The 12,601-nt window shown below is 37.5% G+C and overlaps 1 protein-coding gene across 3 annotated transcripts in view; it reads left to right on the top strand.

The window, feature by feature from the left end:
* The window catches only part of MGAT5B (alpha-1,6-mannosylglycoprotein 6-beta-N-acetylglucosaminyltransferase B), a 132,793-nt gene that overhangs the window by 103,242 nt on the left and 16,950 nt on the right, over positions 1-12,601 (top strand). For all 3 annotated transcript variants that reach the window (XM_051995522.1, XM_051995520.1, XM_051995523.1), the window contains 4 exons: positions 850-980; positions 4,818-4,973; positions 5,924-6,070; positions 6,718-6,834. In XM_051995522.1, coding sequence (XP_051851482.1) covers positions 850-980; positions 4,818-4,973; positions 5,924-6,070; positions 6,718-6,834 — 551 coding nt within the window. The remainder of the gene's footprint in view (positions 1-849; positions 981-4,817; positions 4,974-5,923; positions 6,071-6,717; positions 6,835-12,601) is intronic.

Raw genomic sequence — 12,601 nt, 5'->3', positions numbered from 1 at the left:
AAGAAAAACACTCAAGAATTCTTCTCTGGTATAAAAGGAGGGCCAAAAAATTTTACATGGATTTTCCAGATCATTGTGGGGAGGAGGGAGAATGAAATGCTCCTAATCCCTGGGATATGGAAGGGATAACTGTAGAATCAACTAATCTTGGCAGTTTTGGATATGCAATAAAAAGGAGAAAGAACACAAACAAAACTCCAACATGATGAAACTGGATAACTGGGAGAGAAAGAGTACTCTCAACAGACATGGGAAAATTTGTAGGAAGGGTGGACTGGGTAGAAAACGTGAGTTCTGCTTTGAACTCTTGCGTTTAAGATACCTACAAAGCATTCTAATGGAGTTTTCCAGCAAGGAGCTGGAGATTTGGGACAGGAGCTCAGAAAAGAGATGAGGATTCAAAATAAAGATATGTAAATTTAGGATAAGAGGAGAAAAAGCTGGGGGGGAGGCTTATTGGATAAAAGAATGACTGTAGAGAAGGCTCAAGCCTTGGAGTGGGAATTGGGCTGGGTTTTGGCAGGGTGGATGGAAGGAAGAAGGAAAGTCGAGCTGAGTGGGAAAGCTCTTGTTTTGAGTACTAATATCTCTAAGGCTAATGTTTTATTTGAGATTTGTCAGCACCCAGGTAACAGAACTATTTTCCTTTGGCTAAAACAATTACAGGTATGTGTTATTATGTGGATGGGGTGGAAGGGAAGGAGATGGTAGTATGAAGAGGGAGAAACTGATAATCATTAACTAGTTTGGATGAGTTTATATTCAAATTTCCTTCCAACTCTAAAAATCCTGGATGTGTAGGTAACCCTTTCTTCCTTTCTCTCCTTCCTGCATCTCCCTGGCATGCAGCTCACACGCCGGACAACTCCTTCATGGGCTTTGTGTCAGAGGAGCTCAACTCAACAGAGAAGGAGCTTATAAAGAACAACAAAGCCAGCAATATGGCTGTGGTATATGGCAAGGAAGCCAGCATCTGGAAGGTGAGAACCAGATGGCAAGAGTCTACTTCTCTTCTACCATCCCCTGATCATCAAAAATCCTATTGTTTAACAAATATGAATTAGAACTCAAGGCACAGAAAATTGGGAAGATTTTCATTAAAAGGTCCTCTTTAACATATATAGCCAAGGTCCATCAAGGTCCATGTATATCATGAGGTTATGGGAAAGGAAAAGATTCAGGACTGTAAAAAACTTGTTAAAATGACTCTTCCATCCATTTGATTGAAGTAATTTACTAAAATGACTGCTATTCTTGAGTATAATGTACTCAAGAACATGTTAATGATGTTTAGTGAAATCTAGAAATGAAAATGATTACAAAGAATAAGCATAACTTGTCAAGAACACATGAAAACAAACTAACCCATTTCTTTTTCTTTCTTTCTTTTTTTTTTTTTTTTTGGATTGGGTTATTGGACTAGTAGGTCAGAGGAATGCTATAGATATAGCATATGGATATAGATATAACATGACAAAGATTTTGGTGAAATATTTGACAAGTTCATAATATTCCTATGAATAAACGAGATGGAGAGATGTGAATTAGATGACAGTACAATTAAATGATGGATACCGTGCCTCAATCAGAATATCTCTAAAGAACTGCATTCAATTCTAGGCAATATATATTTAGAAGAAGAGAAATGATAGAACAGCTTCAGTAGTGGGAAATTATGCTTCAGGAAGATAGATGAAAACAACTAAAAACTAAATGTTTAGTTTGAAGATTAGAAGACTTCTAAGCATGTGTCTTGGAATATTCTAAGATATGGAAAATGGAAACTATATTACTTTGCTTGGCCCCAGAGGCCATACCTAGGAGCAATAGTTGGAAGTTACAAAGAGGCAAGAAAAATGATATCAAGGGAGAAAAATTCCCTAACAACTAGAATGCTCCAAAAGTAGATTGGAATGCCTTGTGGGTTCTGTGCTCACTTGAGGTCTTCAAGCAAAGTATAGTAGAGAGAATTCAGTAGAACAAACATATGGATTTAGGGTAGGATTACACCCTACATGTCAACTGATTTGCTTTCTAATATTGAAGAGGAATGGGAGCTTCCACAGAAACCTATGTTTTATAGAAACCTAAGGTTCATAGAATATTATAATTGGATTTATTTCCAATTTATTTAAGACTTTATTTAAGACTTCTCTCCCAGGTTCAGGAGACATTTGAGTTGATTCTCAGAAGAAATCCTTGCTTCCAATTTAAAAAACACCTAGTCTTGAATCCTATTCCACTTGCCGTCCTTAAAGGTCATTTGACAGAAATATACCCAATTATTCTTTTCCTCCTTATAGGGACAGAACAAGAGGATTTAGGTTAAACACCAGAAAGAAACTTGGCTGTGGGGTGAGACACTAAATTGATCACTGGAGAAAGTAAATTCTCTTTCTTAGGAATCACAAAATATATATATATATATATATATATATATATATATATATATATATATATATATATATAAATTATTTTAATTAGGCCAGATAAAGAGAAAAAAAAAATGGCTGGTCCTGAGAACCCCTTTTAAAGAATCCAGTTTGGATTAATGGATGAGATACTAATGTATCCTTTCTCCCCTCTTTTTTCTTCTGCCCACCTCTTGGGGATACTGAAGATACAGGTATGGTACAAGTGATATGTCTCAACTTCTGATTGCTCTTTATCCTCCTCCTATCTGTTGAGTCTTGAACAGTGAAACTTGGTATCTGAGACACCTGTATTGAGTTTAACTGAGGAGGGAAATAGTCTTGTGAGGAGACTAGAAAGACAATAAGAATAGCTGGATAGAAAGATCTTTCTATGAAGGGGCAGACAGAGACCAGGACTCTGAAACCCAATTTGACACTCTGTCCTGAGGACTGCCCCTAGAGAGTGAAAAAGGTGCCAAGGAATAAACTATATTGGTGATATGCAGCAGGTAGCACCAAGAGGCCAGTTTGTTACAGTGGTAACAAGGTGAAGACTTGCAGAGAAGAATATTAAAGGAAAGAGCAAAAAGGCCCTAACCTTCAGTAGAGAACTTCAGTGACCCTCATGGGGTTGAAAGGAAAGGGAATGAGACTGGGAAAATCTTTGCTTCTCACATTTGATAGTTACTTTTTAAAACAACATGATAGTTGCTGAGAAATAAAGAAAGCAGAGAGGATAATAAAACAAGTGAGTTTATTTTTACAAGAAAAGTGAAGATACTGCCCTGGGAGAATAAAATCATGAAGTTTAGTAAATAAAGTTACTCTTCACCAGATTTAAATGCCTGGGGCATTGTTGTTTAGCAAATGATCTCATGAGTCATTATGCCAGTCTTTCTAACTACAGGAGAACAAGAATTTTTTTTCTTCAAGCAGAGATATAAGGAAGTAAATTGAATCAGATGACAAATTCATGACTAAGGGTGGGAGAGGGGGATAAGAGGGTGAGGAAAGATGGAAGAAGAGAGGGAAAAGGTCATTATATTCCTGAAAGGAAGCACAAGTCCAGATCCAGTCCAGTGATAGCTTTATGGGGCTAGTAATGCAGACTGCAGTTTTCAATGATTTTTTGCCTTGCAAGGAGTGTAGCACTAATGAGACTAGGACCACAGTTCCATCTAAATGTATGAGCCAGTTACTCTCTCTTTGTTTCACAGCCTCCTTTCTATCCCTGGCATCAGGGACCTAGTCAGTTTATAAGGGAAGCAGGGAAAATAAGGAAAATCTATCCCCACTACTGGAAAAATACTTAGCCTGATAATGTTTAGTCATAGCATTCTAAGCTGAAAGAGACTTTGGAGGTCATAAAGTCTAACCATATCCTTTTACAGAAGAATAAATACAAGATAATTTGAGGAGAAAGAGAGAAAGAAAGCATTAACGCTTTATAATTAAGGAAGGCTTCAAGGAGGAAGCAGCACCTGAATTGAACCTTAAATAAAGTCCAAGAGACAGAAAGGAGGAGGATGTACAGTTCAGGCATGGGAAACAAATTGTACAAATGCATCAAAAGCCCAATTTGATTGGAACATAGATTCAAAGAAAGGAGGTGGGGATAAAAAGACAGAAGGCTGGAAAGGTAGCTTTGCACCATATTATGAAAAGTGTTCACTGTCAGACTAAAGAATCTGTATTTTATCTTAAAAACAGAGAGCTGATGAAGACTTTGATTGGGGGGAGGAGGAGTGATGTGGTCAAATCTGGGCCTCATGAAAATTATTTTGAAAGTTGTCTCAGACACAGATTTTCTCTACCTTAAATAGCCCATGCTAAAATCTCTAATTTCTGAAAGGAAAAATGGAAAGGTAACTAATAAGTTGCCTATTGGCATGATTTTTATAGAAATTTTATATAACCCTCAACCCCTAGAATTGGGTTTTTCATCCAGTAGATGCTTAATAAAGGTTTCCTTGAGATATCCCTGAGGTATTTGAGATATCAAGATTCCTTGCCTGGGAAAATGCCTTTCCCTAATGTAAGCATTTGCACTTGAGATTGATGGAATGAATCCTCCCCTCCCCACTTTGGGCTCAGCATTGGGAAAGACTTAGGACTAGTATCTCTCCTTAACTTTTTTTCTTCCTTCTCTTTCTCTTTCCCTTCTCAGCACTACTTCCCTAGATAAATCTAAGGTAAGGAGAGCTAAGGGTTATAGGAATATAGAATTGAAAGTCAACCTAATCCAACTGTCTCATTTGGATAGAAAATGCCACAAGCCCTTAACTCCCAGTTACGAGTTTTTGTCATTATACCAACTATTCCTGACTCTTCAGTTATATTATGATGCCTCATAGGTGGTTCTGCATTATTCTGCACAGGTAATTCCTTCTCTTCTTCTCCCAGGGCAAGGAGAAATTTCTGGCCATCTTGAACAAGTACATGGAGATCCATGGCACTGTGTACTATGAGACCCAGCGGCCACCAGAGGTCCCTGCCTTTGTGAAGAACCATGGCCTTCTGCCACAGCAGGAATTCCAACAGCTATTGCGAAAAGCTAAGGTGAGGGGCACAGAGTCACCTCTTTTTTTTTATTTTTAAATTTTTTTTAAGGCAATGGGGGGTTAAGTGACTTGCCCAGAGTCACATAGCTAATAAGTATCTGAGGCCAGATTTGAAATAAAGTCACTTCCAAGGCCAGATTGAGAGCAGTGGGGGGACAGACAATTTGAGATGAAAATTATTCCAACCTGTTCGTACAATGACTCATGAGTGGACATAATGCTGGAGAATCTAAATCACATTAAGCTTGAGAATCTTGCTGCAAATGAAACAGAAGAAAGAAGTTGCAGCACAAGGGCAGGATGGCTCATGACTATTCATGCAAATAGTGGAAATGGTAATCATATGTCCTAAAGCTAGTAAAAAATATTATTTCGTGGGACATTTGGTAATTGTTGTTATTCAGTCACATCTGACTTTACATGATTCCATTCTTTTTTGTCTCAATAATATTTTATTTTTTCCAAATACACATAAAAATAGTTTTTAACATTCAAAGAAGAAGAAGAAGGTCTGGGTTAGAGAGGAAACAGTCTTATTGGGATGAAGGAATGATGGGTCTAGGAGCTACTGCTCTTGAAGGGCTCTTGGTTTGCTAGCTCCACATGGCCTCAGGTGTACAGAGAGTTCACATTTGCTGCTTTGGAAACTATGGCAAGGAAATATGGGTTTCCAGGTAGACAGATCTATGCCACAAGGAGACTCATAAGGGGACTACATGATGGTATTAACCTAACTAAGGCTGGCAAGCTTGATAGAAGAATAAAAATATTTCTGTGTAGAAGTAAATGCTTCTTGGAACTATCTGATAGCCTCTGGGAGAAAAATTTTGGATTCATTTCTTGGTTCCTACTTTTTTCCCACCTTCCTCCCAAAACCTCACCCACCTACTCATATTTCTCTGACATAAACAATTCCTGTTCTCACAATACTACTACCTATTTCCCTAGCTCTTCATAGGGTTTGGCTTCCCCTATGAAGGTCCTGCTCCACTAGAGGCTATTGCCAATGGCTGCATCTTCCTGCAGTCTCGCTTCAGCCCACCTCATAGCTCCCTCAACCATGAATTCTTTCGAGGAAAACCTACTTCCAGAGAGGTAAGTGATGGGAGGCTTCTGATCTTCAAGAGGGAGGAGCCAGATATAACTAGAAGAGGGCCCCTGAAGTCTGTAAAAGTGCTGATAATCCTCTAAATTGGCTTTTAATTAGGTCTCATCAATTGACTGCCTTTTCCCAGTAACTTTTCCTATCATGGGTTGTACTCTTTCCATGGAGTACCTTTCCCTACTGCCACATATTCTTCCTGCCACTTTTCACTTCCTCTATCTCCTTTCACTGATATAAGAGACCTGAGCTAATTACTTCCTAGCCCCCAACAACTGAATTTACCTCGGTTACCAGATCCTACTTATATCTTGGAACTTAGGGATTCCAATAACAATTCCATTGGATCTCCAGAATGAGAAGAGAAACTAAGGCATGGGAAGTGAAGTTAGAGATTTAAAGGTTAAAATCTGTGAGTCTAGGGTATGTAAATAAAAACACAAAAGCTGTGGGACTAGAACACAGTTGGTTGGGAATTAAAGTAGAAGGAACCTGGGAAATATGATGAAATGGAACAGAATCAAAGAGTTTGGGACTATATTCCTTCAGCACATTTGGGTTGGAGGGCTGTCTGGCTTTCTATACTTGAGCTACCTCAGCAGGACACAGAGAAGCTGAGGACACCTTGTGTCCCGGCCAGGTGTTTTCTCAACATCCCTATGCTGAGAACTTCATTGGCAAGCCACACGTGTGGACAGTTGACTACAACAACTCAGAAGAGTTTGAGGCTGCCATCAAGGCCATCATGAAGATTCAGGTGAGAGATTGTGGTAAGCCCATTTAACCTTATAGAGAAAAATCAGTGGGAAGAAGAAGGCAAGAGAATCCAAGGTCAATTTTTGGACTATGTTCTATTATTCTATCTACCAGTTTTAAGGTTTCTGATCTTACATAGCTATTCTACTTAGCCATACCTTTCATTCATTATTAACATTTTCTGTCGAAGACAATTTCATAGAATTTGAGATTTATGAAACAGAAAGGCCAAAATATTAAAAAAGTAATAGAGTTAGAGAGGATCAATTAATATAAATTAATACACATTTATTAAGCACCTATCATGTACCAGAAATTATACTAAATACTGGGGGTATCAAAAAAAAAAAAAAAAAGACAAAAGACAACCCCTGCCATCAAAGAGATTATAATCTAATGGAGGGAGAAAATGAGAAAAACAAATATATAAAAAGCAAGCTATATACAAGATAAATAGGAAATAATTAACAGAAATAAGGCACTAGAATTAAGAGGTATTGGGAAAGACTTCCAGTAAAAGATGGAGTTTTAGTTGGGACTTAAAAAGAAACCAGGAAGGTCAATAATGGGTAGAAAAGGGAGAACATCCCAGGTATAGGGAACAGAGAAAATACCCAGAGCCAAGAGATAGAATGTTTTGTTCATGAAATAGCCAGACCAGCATCCCAAATTCAAGAGTAGATGTCAGGGAATTAGGTGTAAAGAGACTGGAAAGGTAGGAAAGGTTAGGTTATGAAGAGCTTTGAATGCCAAACATAACATTTTGTCTTTAATCCTGAGGCTAATAGGGAGCCAAGCATTTATTAACTAGGGGAGTAACATGATAGGATCTGCACCTTAGGAAAGTCATTTTAGTGACTGAATAGAGGTTGGATTGTATGTGTAAAGGGACTTAAGGCAGGTAATTCCACAAGCTTGGATGATAATAATCATCTGTCATAATCAAGGCATGAAGTGGGAGGCCTGTACTAGAGTGGTGGCAATGTCAAAGGAGGTATTTTTGAGAGATGTTGCAAAGATAAAATCAATAGATTTTGGCAACAGCTTGGATATGGGGAGTGAGAGATCATGAGGAATGAAAATGACATCTAGGTAGGTTGTGAGTCTGAAGAACTGTAAGCAGAGGAGATGGAAATGAAGGGGAGAAAGAGGGGGAAATAGTTAAGTTCCACTTTGGACATTTTTGAGTTAAGATGACTAGTGGACATCCAGTTTGAGGTGTCTGAAAGGCAGTTGAAGATGAGAGATTGGAGATTGGCAGAAAGGCTGGAGTAGTAGAAGTAGATTTGAGAATCACTATATAAAGATGGTAATAAAATTGATGGGAGTTGAGATCATTAAAAGAAGTAGAATAGAGGGAGAAGAAAAGAAGACCCAAAATAGATCCCTGAAGAACACATGGTTAGAAGAAATGATCTGGAAAAGGATCCAACAAAGGAAACAGGATATGAGTGGCTAGATAGGTAGGAGGAGAACCAGGAGAAAGTGCTGGCCCAAAAGCCTAGAGAGAAAGTATAATCAACAAGGTTTTAGAGAGGTTGGAGAAAAGGTCATTGGATTTGGCAACTAAAAGATTAGTAATTTTGGAGAGAGTTTGATGGAATGATGAAGTCAGAAATCTTATAATAAGGAGTTAAAAAAAGACAGGGGAGAGAAAGTGAAGGCACCTATTGTAGACTTTTCAAAGAGTTTAGTTACAAAAGAAAAAAAAAGAATAATAGGGGGATTGGAGGGATCAAGAAAGATTTTTTTCGAGATGGGTGAGAGAGTTTAGTGATGATAGAAGAGGCAGGCTTTTGGAGGAGATAGGATAGATCAGGATTGCTTGAATTAGTGGGAAAGATCATGAACCTGGTAGTTAACTTGTTAGGAAAGTTCCTAACAAGTTAGGAAAGATTTTGAGGTTCATGGATTAAAACACCAAAAATCTGTTCATTATGGAGTGAACTTTAAAAAAAAAAAAAAAAGAGGAGTAATTGCTGAACGATAATATCAGAGTGGAGGATGGAGGAGGATCTGAAAGTGGCAGGACTGTGCCAGGGAGTATGAAAGAAGCAACTAATCTTGAAGAAGATGCTAAGAAATATGGGACCTTCAGAAAAAAACTATTTCAGTGCCTGCCTCAAGTTGAAAGGAAAGTGACATGGGTACTCTGGGATGAAAGAAAATTTGTCCAATAAAAGAAAAAAAAAAAAAAAAAAAAGGAGGTTTCCAGGGGGCCAAGGAGAATAGAGACTGGGAAAAACAAGGATTTCAGGTAAACAGAACTGAAAGTTCAACCTTTTCATTTCACTAATGAGGAAACCAAATCTCAAGAAAATTAAGACCTTGGCAAAGGACATACAGTAGTTAGATTCTGAGATACAGCTTCTACCCAAATATTGGGATCTACAAACCAAGTACTAGCTACCCTTCCCTAATTACTGCTTTGCCCTGAGATCCTTCTATGCCTTAATGTTCTTTTTAAAAATTTAAAAAATATTTTTATTATCTCCAGTTACATGTAAAACTTTTTTTTTAACATTTGCTTTTAAAATTTTGAATTTCAGATTCTCCCCCTTTCTCTCTATACCCCCACACTGAGAAAGCCATGCAAAACATTTCCATAAAAGTCATTTTCATATCTCAGTGTTCTTATGATTGGGATAAAGTTATATTTCTGAACTCTTCTAATTCCTAACCTTTCTACCTTCTTCACCCCTACTTCACGTCACCCTCAGCCTTCTTATTTACCTTTCCTAGGACCTAGTATTTTCTACTAAGGCAGAGCCATTTAAAATATTTTTTTTTTGGAGGCAATTGGGATTAAGTAACTTGTCTAGGTCACACAGTCAATAAGTGTCTGAGGCTATATTTATACTTAGATCCTTCTTACTCCAGGATCATTACTCTATCCACTGTGCCACATAGCTGCACCCAATTAAAATACTTGCAGCATACTCAGAATAAAACTCTCACCTATTTTGGAGAAATCTCAGTTCTTGGTCAACTTTTTTTGGTAATTAACTCATGGCTATGACCACATTGGCATCTTGGGCCCCTTGTCCACTTTAGACATCAGAGTAACCTTGAATTTTGGGGAATGGAAAAAGACATTACTCACAAAGCTCCAACTATCCCTTGTCCTGCCAGTGACAGACTTCACATTATTATTTGTCCTCCAATTCTCATTCTCAGACTACCATGACATCAGGCAGCTGATACCATTACATTCAAGTGAATTGAATTTGAATGAGGGGGGGCTTTGGAAGTTACCAATACCCATGACATAATCAGTCACTAGATGCTAAAAACCCTAGCAGAACTATTGTTGAACTGTCCTTTCTCATCACAATGTCAGGTATAATCATCAGGAGTGATTTCTTTCTGTTAGTAGCAGTGGACCTCAAGAATAATTTCTAGAAAGAATTTGTTACCAGCAAAAGAAATTATGGTCTTCTATAGCACACAAACTTACCTATATTTGTTTATTTATTTATAATTATGAAGGGAGAATTAGTTGGTAGAGTTCCTTCTTTGCTCTCTTTCTTCCTTACACTGACAACATTCTGTTATACTTTACCTTTGGGACTTCTCTCCAAACACCGGAAGCAAGTGATGAATTAGCACTTAGCAAATCTAGTAATTTATCTAAGTGAATGTGTAAAGGTCAGATGCCTTTGCTTCTAAGGGAAGATTTTGTTTATTTTGTCACTACAAGAAGGAGTGTGTGAAATAAGGTCTTTTCAACTTCAAACTCAGTTGCCTGATTACAGGATAATTATCTGTCCAAATATATCTCCCAACGTTAATATGAGGATCCATAACACCTATAGCTACAAGAAACTTTAAAGGGCTTATTAAATTTCTTCCACACACAACCCCTTTTTGTCTGAGAAATTTTTAAGTGACCCCATGTATGTGAGTATATAAAATAGGTATACAAATCAAATATTTACTGATAATAAAGCATAACTTCATGCTCTCATCCAGTAATAACAATACTCAATATAGGGTCTTAAACCACAGTTTAAAAAGCCAAACTTCCTCATTTTGCAGATGAAGAAGCTTAGTCCCAGGGAAGCAAAGTTACCTTGCTTACTAAGAGGAAAATTTATGTGCTTAAGGTAACTCACAATTCTAGACTGAAGGCTTCACTGACTCACACAAAATGACTTTTCTGCTCACTGTTTGACTTTTGAATCTTACCACTTCAGCCAGGGAAAACCAGTGTATTTAAATATAGACTTTAAAGCTCTTTCTATTAACCATTACCTTTAAAGGATGAAAACATTAATTCTCGAGAGGAATGGCAGTACTCTTTAGCTAAATAACTGCCAAGCTCATCCAACTGTCTAGCTCTAAGCTATGTGGTCCAATCCAGCTGGATTGTTGGATGCTGGACATCTTACCACAAAATTCAAGACCTTTCACAAACAGAGGTGGTGACAGAGAGCAAAAAGCCTTTATGAAAAACTTCATCTTTCAAAAAAAGAATAATAGTTCTTTTCACTGGAGCTTTTGACTAATGATGTCATCTTGCCAACCAGTAGAGCATTCTCTCCATCCCCATCTTGTGCCTTTACCTTTTATTAGATTCTCTGGACCATTTCCCTCCTACTTCAGTGGTTTAAATGAAAGTCTCCTGATTCTTAAAGGCTCCTCTTTTACTTAAAAAGTCACAACTCCCCAAATTTCTCCTATCCAACAGTATTTCAATCACACTTCAGTCTCCAAATCTTTATGTGGTCCAGCACTTAGTATAGAACCTGGCACAAATTAGGCATTTAAATGTTTATGACTGACTAAATTCTCATTTTCTTAGTTTTACACTCATTAGTCATAAAACTTATATACACAAGTTAAAAGGGATATACTTCACACCTCTGCCTTGAAATTCCCAACAATATTCCCAACAATATCAATCTCTTTAACATCCTTGAAATTGTGTTTCTTTCCAGCCACATTTCTCTAGTTTTGAATAAATAAGAGATGTTTCTTGGTCCCATACATTCAAGGGATTATTTCCATATTGGAAATAATAACAAAGAGATCCAAATCCTCAAACCTTATACCCCAGATCATTTTCTTCTCCAAAATATCCAAAATCCTACTTGAATTTCTTCATACTTTTTAAGCTGAGGCAATTGAGCTTAAGTGACTTGCCCAGGGCCACACACTTAGGAAGGTTAAGTGTCTGAGATCAGATTTGAACTCAGGTCCTCCTGACTTCAGGGTTGGTGTTCTGTCCACTATGCCACCTAGTTGCCCCCTCCTCACACTCATTTTTGAGCAGGATACATTAAAGTTCTTTTTCTATTGGTATTAGATATCAAAATGTTTATACAAAACAGAAGCAATATCCCACACTCTTAGACAATATAAAACTCATTCTTTATACAAAAGCATTTTCATCATTTCTCATGTTTTCTTCCTCCAACTGAATGATTCCTGATTGGTTGGCAAGAAAAAAAATTTTCTTTTTCTAATGGCAGAAAGACCTTTTAAGGTGATAAGAAAATATTGTTCTTCTGTCCAAACACATCTTCTATCAAAACTCTTCTTTCTTTATCTTGTTGCAAATCTGGAGCCAATACTCATAAGCAGGATCAATGCTCAACAGTCTATTGAAACTGATTATAGTGCTCACCTGTAATTAGATCTAAAGGGTATAATTTCTAGTCTGGTTGATTTCTCTGGCAGGATATTTATGACAGGAAGTATCTGGCTGGGACCTTTGCCTACTAGCTGAGGCTTTGAATTTAGGTTTGACAAGGGCTTCAAACGAC

Source organism: Antechinus flavipes, chromosome 4 (genome assembly GCF_016432865.1).
Source record: "Antechinus flavipes isolate AdamAnt ecotype Samford, QLD, Australia chromosome 4, AdamAnt_v2, whole genome shotgun sequence".
NCBI lineage: Eukaryota > Metazoa > Chordata > Mammalia > Dasyuromorphia > Dasyuridae > Antechinus > Antechinus flavipes.
Note: the sequence above shows the minus strand (reverse complement) of the source record. Positions and strands in the feature narration are given on the sequence as shown.